The sequence below is a fragment of the Hakea prostrata genome, chromosome 3 (genome assembly GCF_041222555.1).
Source record: "Hakea prostrata isolate BN-2017 chromosome 3, UWA_Hpros_2, whole genome shotgun sequence".
Lineage (NCBI taxonomy): Eukaryota > Viridiplantae > Streptophyta > Magnoliopsida > Proteales > Proteaceae > Hakea > Hakea prostrata.
In genome coordinates, this window is record NC_142602.1 from 39,575,994 (window position 1) to 39,595,600 (window position 19,607).

Sequence of the window (19,607 nt, forward strand, 5' to 3'; positions counted from 1 at the left end):
CCATTCCAAATGTAAATCTCTCAAGCTCACCCACCTCGCTTTCACTAATGATCTTATGATCTTCTCCAAAGCCGATCACTTGTCCATTTCCTCCATCCTCTCTGCCCTTTCCCTGTTCGAATCTCTCTCTGGCCTCCGGGTCAATCTCGATAAATCAACTATTTTCCTCTCTGGGGTCTTTGATTAGATGCGTGCCTCTCTCCTTCAGCTCTCGTGTTTTAAGCACGGATCCTTCCCAGTCACCTATCTCGGTCTTCCCCTCATCCCTAGTAGACTCACTCGCCATCACTGTCTTCCCATGCTTGACCACATTCGTAAGAATATCCAACTTTGGAAAAGCAAGCTTCTCTCCTTTGCTGGTAGAGTGGTGCTCATTCGCTTAGTCCTCCAGTCCTCCTATGTCTACTGGTGTGAAATCTTATCCATCCCGAAATCCACTATCTATGCCATGGAATCCCTTTACTCTACCTTCCTTTGGAAAGGACGTGAAGCTTCCCGCTTCATCCACCCTATTCGTTGGTCAACCATTTGTCGCCCAACCTCCGAAGGTGGCCTCGACATTTTCCGAATCTCTGATGTTAACTCCGCTTGTCTGCTCAAACTCATTTGGAAAATTGCTTCTAAGCAAGATTCCATCTGGGTTAACTGGGTCCACTCCTTCCTCCTCTGCTCTGATTTCATTTGGATGGCCCCCATGCCCTCCAACCCTTCTTGGATTTAGAGGAAAACTCTCTTGCTGCGTCCTCGAGCCCTCTCCTCTATCTCCACTTCAGTCTTTATTGGCTCCTCTACCTCCTTTTGGCTTAGGCCCGTGGCAGCCAACGGGCATTCTTTTTTCCCTTTTTGGCCCCCGTGCAATTTATGATTCCCGTATTCCCAAATTCACCCCCTTGTCTACTTTCATTATTGATGGCTCAGGGTCCCCCTCCCCCCTCCCTAGTCCCACATAAGTTTGGGAATCCCTCCCCTCTATTTCTAACTCTCCTAGCGACACTACCATCTGGCTCCCCTCCCTTCCAAAACCTTTACCACCTCTTCAGCCTGGAACCTTCTCCGTGCCCATAACCCAAAGCCCCCTTGGCCTCCCCTGGTTTGATTTAAAAATCCCATCCCTCGGCACTCCCTTACCCCTTGGAGAGCCCTCAACCTTACACTCCCCACCCAATCCTTCCTTATTAGCCGCCATATCCCTGTTAACCCAAACTGCATCCTTTGTTGGAATGACTCGGAGGATCTTGACCACCTCTTCTTTTCTTCCCCTTTTTCTAGATCTATCTGGGAAAAAGCCCTATCCCATATTTGGCCCCGTTTGAGGCAATCTTTTGGTTTTGCTAGTGAGTGGTCCTGGATTTTGATCAACTTTCCAGGCTCTTCCATTTGCGATCGAGTTGGTAAACTCATGTTTAGTGCCACTGTCCATCATCTTTGGTGGGAGCGTAACCTCCGACGATGGACCTCCAAATCCCGCTCGAAAGATATGATTTGGAATGCCATCTTATTTTTATGTTTCTTCTAGGCTTGTAGCTTCTCCCCATCCCCGGATTGCTGATACCCCTAGGAACAGGCTTATTGTTGTCTCCTGGGGTCTCAACCTCTCTTCTCGGTCTTCCCCTTAAAAGGCCGCCTTGTATTTGTTTGTTTCTTTTTCGTTAATTCAATTATTTATTCAGCCGAAAAAGAAAAGAAAAAAAAAGGTTGGGAAGAAGTGAGAGATGGTCTTTAGGGTTGCCAGAGGGGTGGGGGAGGGATTTTTGGGTAGCCACAGGAGTGGGGGAGTGATGTAAACCCATTTTATTGTTCAGTTTCTTGGATGGATTCAAAATTTAGGGTTTGCCAAGAATCTTTCAACAAGTGATTCTAAAATTCTAGCAGTTGATCTGAAGTACAAGGAATATATGTGGAAAGGGTAATGGGTTGTTAGAAAAAAGTTGGGATTTTACTAAATTCCCATAGGATCATTTTGAAAGACAAAAGATACCCTTGGGATGGCTTGAGAGGGGAAAAAGGGTAATAGATTATGTATCTTTGGTTGTGGGAATACCCCAAGGCCTTATGGGGTGACCTAGGGTTGAAAGGAAAAGGGAAGGAATATCATAGGGTTAACAAAATTGGTATGGGTAGAGATTTGAGAATGTTAAAAAAATGAAGGAAGGAAAAGTGAGGAATTAAGTGTTCAAATGGAATGGGAAGTATCTTGGATAAGGGAGGGAGGGATAGGGGATCTTGTGGAAAAGGAAGGGAGAGGTTTGAGACTTGCAGTTGGGAGGGAAGGGATGGGGGGAACCTTGTGCCCAGGGGAGGGGTGTTCTTACCAGATTCTTGAAAGAATTCCAATATTCTTTAAAGAATCTTGATTTTCTTTTTTTCTTTCTTTTCTATTTCAGTTCTGCCGCAAGTTTCAGAAGAAGGGGAAAAAAAGAAATCAGAAAATTAAAAGAAACAGAAAAAAGGGGGGAGAGTGGCTACAGCAAGAAAGAGAGAAGGGGGGGATCCTGGGGCTGTTAGAGGGGTGAGAGGGGGATGGTGATGCTTGCACAAGAAGGGAGAAGGATGGGGGTGGGTTCTTTATGGAGTCGCAGGGTAAGGGAGGGGTTTAGGGTTGCGGTACTTGTTTGATTGGAAGAGAAAGCTGTGAATGCTGGACTGCTGCTGGAATTAAAATAAAGCATTTATCTTGAAATAAAAGACCTAATCATCCATAAAGAGTCCTACTTAAAAAGGAGACTCCCTATGACACTAGAACTCAAACAAGTAATTCAAACAAATACTTCTAAATAGGATTGAACTCCGAAAATCAAAACAAACTTCTGAAAATAAGAATCAGCAGGTAATTAGGGCCATAGAATGACCAAAATTTGTCCTTTTTAGGGGGTTCAGCCAGCCCCAGGTGCGCCACCTGGGTGGGTCCTTGGGGCCCACTCCAGTGCTTCATCCAGCAGGGATGCCTTTGTTCACATCAGGGAGGGGTTCTTGGGGTTGCGCAAGAAGGGAGGAGGGTGGGAGAGGCTGACGGATGCCAGTGGAGGGGCTAGGGTCGTTGTACTAACTTGGAGTCGAGAATTCAGCTGCCATAATGGTTGAACTGAAGTTGGAGACTGGAAGAACCTTGCTGAAATTGATGAAGAAGACCTTCTAAAACAGCCGTGATCCTCCCATGAAAGAGCCATAACTTGATTTCCCTCAAGATTCAAATTCTTTGTATTCAATTCAACCTCCTCTATATTGGAGTAGGGTGGGCTATATATAGCCTCTCAAATTGGAGGGAAAGCCTTAACTCTAACTTGGAAACACATCTTGACTCAACTAGGGAATCCTTTATAGACTAGGAGCCCCTTTAAAACTTAGTTAAATAATAACCACAAAGAAAAAGAAACATGATGTAAATACTAGGTAATTATCCAAAAGGAATCTTAATTTAAGATAGATTCCAATTGGGACTTCCTCTCTAACTAGTGCTCTCATTACTAACTCAATTGAAGTAAAATCAGATTTGGATTCACAAAAATAAAATAAAAGTTACTGGACTAAAATAATTATCAAAAGAAGTGGTAAATGACCATTATACCCCTAGTAGAGTTTGACCAGCCCACTAGGTGCACCACTTAGGCATGGGTTTAGGGCCCAAATTAGGGGTTCGGCTAGGGGGAGGATTCCTGCTTAGACTACCATAGTTGTCACAGCATCTACATGAGCAAGTGCTGCCACCCCCCCCCTTCCCGCCGGGGGGGGTGTTGGAAGATGTTAGAATTTCAGCACCCGCAATTAGCCTACGGACTAAAAGGAAATTCAGAAAGAGGAAGACCAAAAGAAAACTAAAGAAGATGAAGGAAAACAAGAGAAGAGGGAGAGAGCTCGTGCATGTGTCTTTTGGCTCTCCCCTGATACTTTATTTATAATGTAAAATCAAGTCTTAATTTAGGAAAGTTTCCTAAAAGGAGACCCTGAGTTATAGCAAAAAGGAAAATAATATATTGCATAGAATGTCCCAAATCTACTAAAAATTACACTATCCTAAGGAGATTACTTGTCAACCAAGCAATAAGAAAAATAGAAACCTAAGTCAAAATAGAAAGTGATATTTTACCGCTCACCCTCAAGCTGAAGTATACAATAACAAGAACATATCAAGGAACTTCATTAAACTTGAGCATATGTAGCAATAAAGACGCCGATAGTACATAGTACTTAGCTTAAGAGATAATCAACAACAACTTAAGTAAACAATCTTCATGTCGAATGAACCATCCAACAATGAGAATAATAGGCGGTACCGCGGTGGTGAAGATGAACCCTGTCCATAAGTATAGCACCAACAATTATATTAAGGGAAATATCCAAATAATGCCAATAGTAGGGAGGAAACTCCAAACAAGAAGATAACAAGTGCAGCCAAAAGTCACATATAAGCTCTTTGTAAGAAGGCAAGTATCAGTTAAAAGTATGGTTAGGTGAAGGACAGTATAAGTTATTGTGGACCAAGTAGGTAGGTAAAAGGCAGTGTGGATTACTACAAAGTAGGTAGACAAATGACATTATATAGTTATTGTGGACCAAGTAGGTAGACAAATGACACTATGGGTTACAGCGGACTAAGTAGTAGATAAAAAATAGTATAGGTTACTATAGACCAAGTAGGTAGATAAAAAGTAGTATGGGTTTCTATGGACCCGGTAGGTAGATGGAATTTTATCCTATCCATTTTTTTGTCAGAAATGGACAATCCATTTCCTTGTTAGAAATGGACCATCAATTTCCTTGTAGATGTGTGACATGTGTCCCAACATCACATCAAATGGTTGAAATCCATTTATAAGTCACATCAAAGAGTTGTGATTAAATTTAAAAAAGAAAATGATGTGACTTGTAAATGGACCTCAACCTTTTGATGTGATGTTGGGACACATGTCACAAATCTACAAGGAAATGGATGGTCCATTTCCTTGTCAGAAATGGACAAGAAATTAGTCCTTAGGTAGATAGGTGTTACTGTAGAATACCATCTTAGGAAGATAAAAGATCTTCACAAATAATACTCTTCAAAAGACTTGAGTAGATATAAACTAAGGCTCCAATTGAGTGTATTGTATTCTGTGGGTCCATATAATTATAGTTTAAGTTGTATTTGTAATTGAAACAGGGTTTGGGTTAAGTACTAGTACTGGATTAAACTTGTAATTATATTGGGATTAGGGTTTTAGGTTTCCCTATAAATAGTCTCCGTGGGATAACTTAGAAGAACACAAGCAAAGCACACAAGGGATTAAACAAGGTTCGGCAAAACCATGCCTACGTCCACCAGAGAGAAAAGAAGTTTCACTATATTAGAGAAACCTCACACCACTCTCACACCTCCAAAGTATTACCCTTTGCTTCCTTGCCTTCTAAGTTATCCCACAGAGACTATTTATAGGGAAACCTAAAACCCTAATCCCAATATAATTACACGTTTAACCCAGTACTAGTAATTGACCCAAATCCTGTTTCAATTACAAATACAACCTAAACTATAATTATATGGACCCACAGAATACAAGACACTCAAACCCAACAATCTCCACCTTAGCTTGAATTCTGCAAACCACCTTGAAGAAAACCGTTGATGATGTCTCTCTACAATCACCCGTCTCTGTGTATCCACCACACCTTACCGCATGGCCCACATCCCCTCCAGGGATGCTTTTGTTAACGCCATTACTAAACCAGCATGACGCACACCCCCGCCCCACCTGGGGTGTCCCATACAACTCATTGCCGCTATACGACGTGACGTGGCTCCATCTCTCCTTTTGTCACAGCTAGCTCCGAGAGATCACTGCCACTCACCAAATCCAAAGCGAAAGTCACTCTTTTCTTTCCAGATTTGCCCTTGTTTTGCACCTGAACAAGCTGCAAATCCTATCTACCTATACCCCTTGCCAAAATGTCAACTGGAATGTTTCAACACTCCCTGCAAGCCTATACAACTTACCAATCATCTTTCCTCGCATCACAACCATTGATCCCCTTGAAACCTTGAGAACTCCACCTTCAGATGACCATCTGAAACCTTTAGAATCTAGAGTACTCAATGAAATCAGATTCTTCCTTAGATCTGGCACATGTCTAACCCCAATGAAAGTTCGCACAATCCCATCAAACATGCGAATCCACACAGTCCCAACTCCGATAACCCTACTTTCCGCATTATTTGTCATCTTAATTGTACCACCTTCACATGTATGATATGTAGCAAACTGATTCCTGACTGAACACATGTGAAAAGAACACCCAGAGTCTAAAATCCAATCTGAAGTATTCAAACCCGATGATGAAGTCAGAAGGACATCATCTCCTCCATCATCGCTCAATAAGACAGCAATAAATGATTCATCACTCTCCTCATCCTTCCTTTTCCTATCCTCCTTACGCCTTGGACAATCTTTCTTTATATGACCTTCCTCTTTACAATAGTAACAAGTTACTTTGTGACCAGCAAACTTTGAGCGACCCCTTGACTTGCTAGACCCCTCCATTCTCCTATTTGATCTTCCTCTACTATGACTACCCCTTACAACCAAGGCACTACTTTCATCTGACTCTCTATCACCGCTATTTTTCCACCATGTTTTATTCATTAGCAATGCAGTAATAACATCGTCAAGTTTCAAAGTATCTTTACCAAAAAGTAATGTAGTCACAATGTGATCAAATGACTGAGACAATGATGCCAACAATAGTAATGCCTTGTCTTCCTCCTTGATCTCCTCATCAAGAGCCGACAATTCCGACAAAATTTTGTTGAACTCATCCAGGTGTTTGTCAAAATTTGCTCCCTCTGACAACCGAAGACCGTATAACTATTTCTTTAAAAACAACTTATTTGTCTATGACTTGGACTTGTACATGCTCTCCAGCTTTGCCCAGACTTCCTATGGATCCGCCACCCCGATGACTTCACGAAGAACATTATCCGCAAGATACAACTAGATCGTGCTATTTGCTAGATCCCTCAACTCTTGCCATTCATCTTCCTTCATCACCTCCGGCTTTTCTGATCTTTTCTTGAGAGCCTTAACAATCCCTTCCCACGTAAGGATGTTCTTCACCCGTTGTTGCCACAAGGTGAAATCGTTTTCACCACCATCTGATTTATGCCCTTCATACCCGTCAACAACCCAAAAAAACCTGTTCGTTGATCTCCGTACGAACTCACAAAATCAATACCAACTGAGTGAATCTTCTCGATCCATCACTTCCACTGAGTCCGAAACACACAAAAACCTTAGGAATACTTAACTCCGTACAAAAAACCTTCACATAAAATTCTGTGGAAACAATCTGTACGATACGATCCAATAATACAAAAAAAAATTATATATATATACATATATCCCTTTTTTCCGTCTTTTTCCCACCGAGTCTCTTCTTTTTTTCCTCTTTTTTTTTCCCTCCCTTTACAGTTCTTCTTCCACGTTCTCCACTCACTTACTCACTTCACTTTGTCAAACTTTATTTTTTCTTCAAACCAATGTAAAACACCTTAAAGAAAGAAAAAAAAAAAGCTTAAAAAAACCACTCCACCGAACAATGTCGTTTTGTTCTTTCTCTTTTTTTTTTTTTCTTTTTTTCTTTTTTTCTCTTTGAGCCAATCTGCTCAAATCATAAGAAATAAAAAGATTAAAAAAAAAATTCACGATTCTAGATCTAGAATTGTACCTTCGATCAATCCGTCGAAGCCTTCTCCATTCTCCTGGCACCTATCATCTCCTTTCTGGATCTTCGCACACCTTCGGCGAAGATCCACCGAACCTCGCTCTGATGCCACTTATTAGGGATAACGGATGCATAACTACGAAAAGAGAAGAACACAAGCAAAGCACACAAGGCATTTAACGTGGTTCGGCAAAACCCCGCCTACGTCCACCAAAGAGAAAAGAAGTTCCACTATATTAGAGAAACCTCACACCACTCTCACACCTCCAAAGGATTACCCTTTGCTTCTTTGCCTTCTAAGTTATCCCACAGAGACTATTTATAAGGAAACCTAAAACCTTAATCCCAATATAATTACAAGTTTAACCCAGTACTAGTAATTGACCCAAACCATGTTTTAATTACAAATACAACCTAAACTATAATTATATGGACCCACAAAATACAAGACACTCAAACCCAACACCAATCTCCCCTCACATGTAGCATTACACGCAAAAAAATAATGACGACAAATTACCAATATCTCAAAGTCTGAACCGAGGAACTACTTGGGTACTTGAAGGAACCATGTTACTTGATGAATCCAAGTACAAGAACTTTGGATCATTACAATAGAAAATTCTAAACCACCAACATCAACTCAAATGGGGCAGTAGTGAAAGTAGTAAAACACTTGGCAGTAAGGGAAGCAACAACTGATATTAGAGGAAGAGCTGATAACTAGGAGTATGTTCCAAATATCCAAAACGCCATTAACAGAAAAATTAAAGTATATGCAAGACATCACAGCAATAACAGTAGTGACGGGACCAGTAGTAATAGGTAAAACATGTCTGACAGTAGCAATTTGCAGAAAAAGAAGCTTTCCCAAAAAAGAATAACTGTCAATGCAAGTTGTTGATAAGATTCATACTCCATCGGGCAAAGAGGAAGACCTCCTAAAGATGCAGTCAATTCTCAGAAAAGTGAAGAAAATTTTCCTTGGATCTGTATCTCAGCAGATCACAAACTGAATAAATAATAGCAAGAGGATTTTCACAGGTAGATCACAAACTGAACAAATAATGGCAAAAACAACCTTCGTCCTCTGTGCTTTAAGTAGCAATATTAAATAGACAAAAATCATATCATAAATTGGTAAAGAAGCATCTTAATTACATGGATACAAAAGTGATAGGCAACTGCAAGCCAAGTAGCAAGAAAATATGTATCAGAAATTGAGAGACAGGAAGCAGTCCCTACGTTGATTCAACCTGCTCTGGTACTATGTTAGAATTTCAGCACCTGCAATTAGCCTAAGGACTCAAAGGAAATTCAGAAAGAAGAAGAATAGAAGAAAACTGAAGAAGATGAAGGAGAAAAAGAGAAGAGGGAGACAGCTTGTGCGTGTGTCTTTTGGCTCTCCAAAATAGAAAGTGATATTCTAACAGAAGAAATTCAAGGCAACACCAAACAAGGCTCCTACACAAAAAGGGCAACACTTGGTTGCCTAAGCACCGACCAAGAACCTAGATGCCTAGGCAATGCCTTGTCCCTTGATAACTATGACTATCTGCACCGGAAGTTTATTTTTCTTACTTGAAAAAAGGGCGGAAAAAAGTTCCGAAGCCCGACATTGTCTATTTTAACCAATCAATTTACCAGTTTCAAGTCCATCAAAATTGTTCCATTGCCTTGTGAATCATGAGTCTACTCAACCTATTAATCCCTTTTTGAATTCACCCATTTCTATTTGAATCCTCGTAGGACATGCACCTAACATCCTATTTGGGTTCCGTATAACTACTTATCCCTTGCTTTCAAATCCTTTGTTTCCTCCTAGTCATCTAGTTCTATCCCTAACATTTGGCAAACAAGCCCTCATTGCTCACATAAGAAAGAGGCAATAAATGAAGAAATGAGAACTTTGACAATGAAAGAAAAGTGGGAACCTATTCACTTACATGCAAGGAAGAGGATTAAAGGATGCAAATGGGTGTTCATACTTCATAGTCAAGCATAAAACTGATGGCAAGATTGACAGCTACCAGGCCAGACTGGTTGCTTGAAAATTTACACAAGCCAATGGGGTTGATTACAAGGAAAACTTTTGCAGCAGTAGCCAAGATGAATACAGTATAAGATATTCTTTCTTGTGCAGTGAACCAATGGTGGGATCTTCAACAGTTAGATGTGAAGGAGGTCTTTTTTACATGCAGAGCTTCAAGAGGAAGTATATGAAAATTCCACTTCTTTGCATTTTCTTTTTTCTTTTCTTTTTTTTAAAACAAAAAAACTGGAAAATTGGCAAGCTTCATCGTGCTTCGTATGGAATAAAGCAATCTTTTTGACAAAAGAATACCATGAACCAGGAACGAAGGGACCAGCAGTGGACCAAGCCAGCTCAATCAGCGGAGTTGGTCTTCTAGAAGGGCCAAAACGAGGCCAAAATACGGTTCACATGAACAGTATCACAGACCCATCCGTGACTTGAATTAAAATCTTCCTAGATGACTTCTAGGGCCCAAGATCCTATTAGATTGAGATTTTTTTCTTCGGAGATCTAGAAGCTAACTTTTCTATATTACTGAATATCAGTTTCTAGTTTTTCTGTTGCCTGAATTATGAAGTCTAGTTTCTATTTCCATTAGATTTCATTTTTTTGCTTTTTTCATTAGATTGCTATTTCTCCTTAAGTTTATATTTTCAGTTATAGGAAGTTTCTAGTTCTTGTAAAGCTATAACCAAGCTATGAATAGGTCCTTTTATTGAGACAAAATATCACACTTTAGAGAAGTCAAATTTGCAGGCCATGTTGCCACTGCTAAACTATTAAATCCATGTTCTATATATAGAATAGCTGCGGGTGAGAGACCCAGGGCTAAGATGGCCCATTCCCCTACCCATTTCTACTTCACTCTTCTCTTCCCCTCCCCCTGTCCTAATGACCAAATTACATATACACCCCCGGGTTTGCAAACAATTACATTCACAACCTCTGGAATTTATTTTTTTCTATTATGTTTGCACCTCTAATATTCCAAATTATGTATCAATCAAAACACTACTTTTAGAATGATAGGGTTACGATGTTAGGTGACAAGTCAGCATCTATTATATTTATGAAAAACTCAAATTATCCTTTTTATCTCAAACTGTAAAAAAGAAAAAGGAAGAATAAAAGCTATTCTGATTTAGGCTGCAACTATTCGCTGCTGCCGGCTTCCTCTCCTTTTCAACATTGTAGTTTCATTCATTTACCTTTATTCCTATAGGCAATCTCCTCAACCTTTTGTCATTTAAACATCATCTTCAATTTCATCTCTCTTTTTTTCATGTCAAGCTATTATATCCCGTGATTTAAGAGGATTAATTTCTCTAAAATGGTGAGTTTCAGGTTCTGAAATCAATGAGCAACTCTAACAACCTTACACTTCCTCTGCTGAGCACTACTATATGGGTTGAAGATGGGGTAATGGTGAGTTTCAGGTTGCGAAATCAATGACCAACTCCTTGGTTTTGATGGAAGATCGGGGTAATGGACATGGTACGCGAACCAGCCTCTGAGGTGCGGACAAAACAATGCCGGGAAAGGTCCAGGGTTACAGCTACTGGCTGGAGGCTGCTGGCCGTGGGTTCGAGGGGGTTACCCTGAGCTGGTTTAGGCTGCGCCCCGGTCCGCGCCGCCGCCGGTTCCGTCCAATCGCTCTTTCTTGGTCGTTGCCTGCCCTCGGTCTGTGGTTTCGCGGTGCCGGGCCGGTCACATCCAAGGTTCAAAATTTCGGTCATCTTGGTCATCTCAGTAGGTTCCGGAAATTACAGCAAAAAATTTGAAATACTTTTTTTTAAGTTTGCCCATTCATCTCAGTGGATTTTTGGGTCATTCTGGCCTGGTTTTCAGTGTCAAGCCCAATTTGAGGCCAATAAACAAACTATGAGTGTTATGTTTACCTAAGTGTTCTTGATTGGAACGTGGCAGTTGTATACCAGCGAAACTGGAAGTCTGGAACATGAATTTAACCAATGTGAATATGGATGATGCACAAGAATATTAAGATCTTCATTAAAATGCAACAAAAAAGACAATAACTAAAATTCAATATACAAGTAGTCAAGCACAAGAGTGATGAAAGTTTGGAATTTCAGCACCAAGATGACAAAAATTTAGAAGCTTGTGCAGAAGTCAGTAGTGTGTAGTACACGTTAAAACAGTATAAGTGTATAACATAACAGTATATGAATGAATTACAAATTACAAATTTATAATACACCACACCTATGAATAACCTAATAATAGTTATTGTGCTATGGTGGCTCCATCGTCTCAACCACATAAGCCTGCCTCTGTGAACGGTGGATACACTCAACCCATGTCATCGAACCCAAATAGTGCTCTGTATATTAGGATACTGCCCTTTTGTAGGTAGCAACATCCTCATAAAACAACTAACCCATCTTAAAGCATCATAAGGGTAAAGACTACCGCAATGAAATTTTGGTCAGATTCTGAAAATTTCGCTAAAATTTTAGCTGAAAGTAAGACTTTTTCATCTTGAAGCAGATCTCATTTCGGCGTTCACTAAAACACCGAACTCTTGGCAAAATTTCATCGAGATTTCACAAAATGAAAAACATTGGTAGCATCAACACTTCATTTAGCTCATTTACAACAACTAATCAACAGAATCTAGTGACTTTGAAATCTTCAAGCAACGTAATTGTTCTTTTCAAAATTCCTTCTTTTTTTTTTTATTATGGTCTACATTAGGTGTTTGGATGCAGATTAAATATGTCTAACATCTTCCACCAATCTACACTTTTTTAGATCTCATCTTTATGTTTTCATATTTCATTTATATCAAGGAAATGGTTGTGTGTATTTCATGTTTTATATAAATCTACATGTCCATTCCTTCAGTATCAGTTTCAAAGTTAGGGTTGAATTGGAGCTCATATATACACTTGTTCTCTCACAAATCTAAGGCCACCATTGTGTTTTAAAAGGCCTATAATAGGCTAAATACCCAATTCCAGCCCAAACTGAGCCCTAAAACCCACTGAGTTGGGGCTCCACTTCACTCCAATTGAGCATAGAAAAATTACCAGATCGCGGCTTTTTGGTTGCCAGAGACTTGGGTCAAGAGCGAGATCTCAAACCCATACCTGAGAATTCATCACTCCCAGTAGAAGAAGTGAAGAAATACAAAGTCTTACTCTTCAGTTGGAGTTTGTAGGTCCAAGTGTGGATGAAGAATAACAGAGAAGAAAGAAGAAGAGAAGAGAAGTAGATGGAGGAGCAGAGATGGTTCAAGGTAGTGAGGAAGAATAAGAGCAGAGAAGGTGGAGTAGTGGAAAGAAATACCTAAGAGGTGGAGGCAAGGGTGAGGAGCAACCAATGAACCATGATATTTATGTAAGGGCAAATATGTATTTTAAATTTAAAACTAATGGTGTTAGGCATGGGGAGATTTGTAACAAAATAAATTTCATGGGGTGTATAACTGTAAACATAATTGCCTGAAAACCCAGGGGGTGTATATGTAATTTGCTCTTTATTGATTCCCTTTTTTTCCCTGCTGCTGTGACAGCTGCAAGCTGGCAGCAATTAGCCATAGACTGCTGCTGCTGCTGCTGCTGCAATCAACCAAAGAGAGACCCTTCTACACCCTGCAGATCTAATCCAGCCTCAGTTTTCTACTGCAATTCTCTTATTATTTCTCAGCAGTCAACAATGAGAACTTAGTTCCAACAGAGATTCTGAGGACTGATTGAGATCTCCACGATCTCCATTCAAACCCAGGTTTGGATCCCAGATTCTCACTGGTTATGCTTATATTTTGAATGCATGAGTTTTCTATTGATTTTATTGGCGCTTGAAAATCATTCTTGGGACTGTTACTGTAACAACTCCCGTATTTATAATCCGGGATCCGTATTGCAGGTCCGAGTACCAGAAGGTCCAGCTAGAATAAGTTGTGGAGTATCCGGATTGAAGTCCATGATACCCTGAGTCCATAGATCTAGATTCTGCCGATGAAAAACTTGTCATACTGAGAATTCAAAGAAGAACCTGTAGAAACCCTAATGGACTAAGAAAGTGGATCACCAGTCAGAGTCAAGGTGTGATAGAAGATGTCCAGAATCAAGGTAAGAACTCCCCCACATGCTGTAAAGGGTTAGGTTTGAGTTGGGAATCAACCCCTTGAGCAAAGCACCCAAGTAGTGAAAAATACTAGGCGACTATCAGGTCTACTTGCAGGATTTTAAACCCTAATTTGGCCCCAGTCTTCTATGTAGAGCCAATCTCGACCTTTTTACTCATTATTATATTCGAGATTACTGTTGAGGACAGTTAGGAGGCAGAGAACACATGTTGGAAGGTGAGAGAAGCGTGATTTGCGAAGAAGATCCAATCCTTCGTCAATTTTACGAATCAATTGGAGGTAAGTCGATCTCACAACCTCTATTTTTCTTTCCTTGTCTCTTTGAATGGTGTGGAACCATCCTCCTTGGATTGGTAGTAAGTTAATTATGATGGTTTCATTCCCCATCAGTGATCTTGGTTAGATAATATCCAAAAACAGATCCTTGCATCTGAATAAAGGATAGATCTGATTGAAGAGAATATCGAACCATTAGAATTTTAGGGTTTTGGTTCGTGCTTGTGTTGTAGGCTCCTTAAGGACGAAATTTGGATTTAGATCATCCCAAAATCGAATTAAAATTGTATGATCAAAAATTGGAATTTCAGACTTAAAAGTAGTCTAGAACAGGGGGTGGTCGCTTGGCCAACCAACCACCCCAAGCGACCGGCTGGGTCACAGTAGACTTGTGAAGTTGGTTGTTGCTTTGATTTGACTTCGGTCTATAATGTAACTTTGTAACCTATCTTTAGGTGATCTCTGAGGTAATCTGGGACTGTTGTGGGTGAGGTCTAATTGCATTTTTAGTAGTTTTTACATATCTATAGGTAAGGACACCCTCTTATATATATATATATAGAAAGAGAGAGAGAGAGAGAGAGAGAGAGACTTGAACCATGGTGATTTTACTATAACTTCTAATGCATATGTAACCTTGTAACCTGTTGTAACCACTATGTTCATATGAGTTATGATTGATTATGAATTGTGAATTATGATTAATGTATTACAATTGTAATCATGGTCGCAGGTATCCATTGCTTGGGATATCAGGGGTTGTGGTACGGAACACTATCTACTGATGCCCCCAGCACTATTATGATTGTTGGATGACATACCTAGGGAGTCTAGATTGCATGGCTAGGTACCCATACATGCTATTACCTTTCGGTAAGGGAATTGAAGCCAAATGACCCGTGATGATAGTGACATGACTTTGTTTCATCCTACAGCGATAACCAGTCCGTGTGGAGATTCAGTGATCCACTGTTGATCATGCATTGGTAGGGTTGCGTATGTTAGGGTTTGGGCTCATGAACATCCAAGGAGCGGCCGGGAGTCGTGAGGGGTCATGAGAGCATCCGCCCCAACAATATGTGGATGACCATAGGGTTAGGGAATGGAGTCCAACAACGGTAGCCAGTCCATGAGGGTTCTCATTCCAAGGTAAAGAAGGATATTGAACCGAGTTGGTTGGTGCTATAAGGGAAGTAACTGGACTACATGTAGTATATCACTATATGACTTTGCATTGGATTAGAAACCCCGACATGCGCCAGGACTCATGCCAATGGTCATGGTGAGAGAGTGTGGACCTAAACCCCAGCCATGGTTGATTGATGAGGACTGAACCCCTTGCCCAGGATCCCAATAAAGGTAATCAGTCTGTGAGGGATTTAAGTGACTAGACCTACCCAAATGAGGGTTGGTGTTATATCTTAAAGCATGTCCGCCATATAAAGACTTGCATAGTTAGATTTATAACTGCATACATATATTTGCATATCATTCTTTATATATGTGCTTACCTTGATACACTGTCAATATGTATGTGAGATGTGTTTCCTTACTAAGTTCGTCAGAACTCATTCCTTTTTGCATGTTTAATTATATTATACAGATGGGAATACTGGATCAGGAGAAGTTTTGTCATGCAAAGATGTATGTCAAAAGCCTTCGACAAGCTCCTTAAGAAGAAGATGTGGTAGGCGTCAATGAAATCTCGACACAAGATGTGATGATTCATGAAAGCCTTCCTCGGCTAGATGCATGAAGTGAACCACCTCTATCAGCGACAGATTTGACCATAATCATAATTTTTTTGGTAAACGTTTCTTCCAAACCCACAGAGATAGATCGACTCGACATTTGAATCCAAAGAAGTCTTTAGAGCAAAGCTGGATAGCTCCTTACATTGCTATATTTGAAGAGAAGACCATAGCCCTAAAGAGATCTAAAAGAATTAAACGAAACTAGTTTTATTTTTGCTTCCGCTGAACTCGATCAACATTGGAACATATTACTTTGATTATTTTCTTTGATTCATCCTTGGAGTATTAGGACTCCTGTATAACTTTTCATTTGAATTATTTGAATTTACTCTTGCTCTTGATTATTATTGCTTGCATTTATTATTATTGATGGTAAACCATGGATCTTGTGACGGATCGCACCTACGGATTGTCAGGCGAGACCGATACCGGTGGGTGGGGTGTGACAATTACCCTTAAAGATAATTAGAAGACTCATTTACCTATCCCATACTAGGCCTCATATTGCCTTTCATCTATGTTATTCAATAGATACATGATCCATGATCTTCACACTTGATGCAGTGTATAGGAACTTAAAATACCTGATGACTGCTTCAAGAAAAGGAAATTTGATTTTTTCACTTGATCACCTCCAGATAGAGTCCTATACAGATGCTGATTTGTTTGGGTCCAAATAATCAGAGATCCACTTCAAGGAATTATACCTATGTTGGTGGTAACATAGTTACATGGAGAAGGATGAAGTGAAATGTGGGAGGTAGGTCTAGCGATGAAGGCCTGAAGCAGAATTTAGAACCATCTCTTACATGATATGTGAATTATTGTGGCTGAAGGAGTTGCTCCAAGATTGGATGCAGATATCCAAGCTGTTTGGCAAGAAATATGACAGAGGTGTGAAGAAGAATAGGACTGGTTAATTTTTGAACCAACCCCTTGGGCCATAGGACCAAGTGGTTGCATAGCTGTTTCTTAAAGAGCCAAAAGACTGCTCATGTGAACAGCATCACAGCTTCGTTTTGGATCTTAATGAGCAAATAATGGAACATTTGATGGGGCCCACTTGCATCTACTGCTTTGGAGGACTGAAGACTTTAGTGGACCTTATTTAGTTTCTATTTTAGTTGTTCCTAAGTTTCAAATAGTTAGTTTCTATTTTACCATTCAAGTGTGCAGATTGATGAAGCCTAGACTCTTAACTTTTAATTTTAGTAAGTTTCTATTCTTTTGTTGCTGAGAATTATAAGCTAGACCAGCAACATATTCTCATCCCATAGTTTCCATATCTATATGTAACTTGGAGAATAAGTACTAGCACCCTATAAATATGTAATAGGCTCTTCTCAGCCCAGAGATCTATGGAATTGATTAATGAAGCTTTCCTTTGCATTATTATCTTGTCTCTTGTTTGAGTGGTAAGAAGGGTGAGGACCTTCTTGTTGAGAGCTAACTACCTATGGTTGAGGAACCTAGCTAAAAGAGTTGAACCACCTTTACCCTTTCATTTTCTATTTTCCCTTTTTCTTCTATTCTTCTCTTGTTCTAGCCGAACCTGATTCAAGACCAGTATCAGCTACCGTTGCTTTGAGAGTTACCTACCTGTTGAATCCTTAGAACCAGTGAACCTGAATAACTATGAGCTATCTTATGGTTACCAATTTCAATCCTTAATATTATTTCTCGATATGTGGATTATTTGGGGCTAAGTCATCGTTGATTTTAACGATACATTAAGATCTAGGAGTTATTTGGAGCTACCTATGCATCTTCGCTTTAATAGTAAGTCTACAACCAGCATAGCTCATAATCATGTTCAACACTTTCATTTTTCAAAAGAGAAGACAGAAAATGGACTTATCTTCACTTCCCATTCTCTATCTGATGGTCAACTCGCAGATGTATTCACCAGAGGATTAAGCACTAAAAGTTTTACTTGTAATGTTGGGAAATTGGACATGGTTGATATCACCAACACGAGCTAGAGTTTTGTAATATGGGCACAAGGGTAGAATTATCTATAGGATTGATTTTGTTTGCCCTACAGATATTTCTGTAACTTACACTGTTCATCTATTATAACAGTAAAAGGGCTGTGTAACTGTGACTTCAAGTTGATCCTTCAAAATATTAATCACCTTCCAACATCTTGTATCCATATGCAAACTTATATAAATACACTCATGTCAGTCATCAAAGAAAATCAGGGTAATCTCTTCTCACGCTACAGTAGACTCTCTCCCTTTCCTCTTTTTTATTTATTTGGAGGGGTGGATTGGCGGTCAGGATCTAGTCTGGTCTGCTCCTATACATAATATAGGAGAGCCCATTACAACTGGAGATAAAACAAGGAAAAAAGTTCAATCTGAGAAACTTGAATTTTTTTTTGAGTGAATAATTGACTGAAAGTCTTGCTTAGGCAAACAGTTCTAATATGCCACAAGGAACTCGAATTTTTGGTATAGAATTTCTGTTCCCGGATATCCAGTTCCTCGCATGATCACATCAGTAACAATGTAAATTTGATACTAAAGAATCGGATGGCTGCAATTGCGATAGCCAAAATGGTCCAGCTCGTAAAGCATGTTTCCGAAACCAAGTGAGTAACTGCAAGTCTGCAACTACCGTTAAAACAGATCAAACCGACTTGACATGTAGGTTCAACCATACCAACAGAATCCAATTAATAGTATCGATTGCAATGAAAACAGGGCGACGCACAACTAAATTCAACTCATCGATAACTATTTTGTAGAAAATGGACAATGAAAATCAAGAATCAACCAATGAAACATATATAAAATGAATCAGAAATTGGAAGAAATGCATTACAGAGACCTTGAAAGATGGGAGAGGGTTGCCATAAGGGTCTTCTTTAACAACAAGGTCGAGATCATTGGAGCAAAACTCGGACCAAAGTCTCTCCTCCGAGGCTGAAACGCTAAACCTCTTGCTGACACAGGCCAAAGTAGCTGCTCCTTCGGCACCCAACTTGGACATGAGGATGTCAACGGCCAAATCTTCCAACTCTTCCATACCCATCTCTTTCTGCTCAACCTGTCTTACACGGTGCTGACTGTCGCAGTCTATATAGCGCTTGTCTGAGCAGACACATGATGCATCTTCATGTGGGCAGCTGATAGATTATAACACAGCCAAGAACCAGGGCTTTGCTTAAGTGCGAACTTTGTAGCTCACAGTCGAAATCCAAACTTGTGGCCTAAAGAAATCTCGACCACAACTGCGAAACAAGTGGTTAATCTCGACCGCAAGTTTTGACCTCGACCATAAACTGCAAGCGTCACCAACAACAGCATTGAAGCAATTCTACAAAAATCATGATCCGTACTTAACTTTGTCGCTTGGATGATGACTGTATTTAACAAACCAATCTAATAGTTTTTTCATCTAAAATAAAAAATTCTAACGGTTTTTCGAGCAAAAGTTTTAGAGGGTTAACAAATTGGAATTTTTTTTTTTTTAACATGACGGTCATCTACATCTTTAATAGAGCTTTAATATATATATATATATATATTTTTTTTTTTTTGTCAAAAATGAGTAAACTTTATTAAATAAAACTGATCCAGCTAGGAAACCTGGACGATAACAAAGAGGAATTAATCATGAACATTGGTGGAACATGCCACCAAGATCTAAAAAGATCCAAACACCTAGTTCCTTTGGCTAGAAAATCAGCCAAGAGATTGGAGCTCCTAGGGACATAGCAAAACAAAACAGA

At 39.8% G+C, this 19,607-nt stretch overlaps 1 protein-coding gene across 1 annotated transcript in view; it reads right to left on the reverse strand.

The window, feature by feature from the left end:
- The window catches only part of SKIP16 (SKP1/ASK-interacting protein 16), a 54,570-nt gene extending 35,418 nt beyond the window's left edge, over nucleotides 1–19,152 (reverse strand). Inside the window, exon 1 of the mRNA XM_089150383.1 lies at nucleotides 18,704–19,152. Coding sequence (XP_089006509.1) covers nucleotides 18,704–18,907 — 204 coding nt within the window. The 5' untranslated portion in view covers nucleotides 18,908–19,152. The remainder of the gene's footprint in view (nucleotides 1–18,703) is intronic.
- Nucleotides 19,153–19,607: the final 455 nt, after the last annotated feature.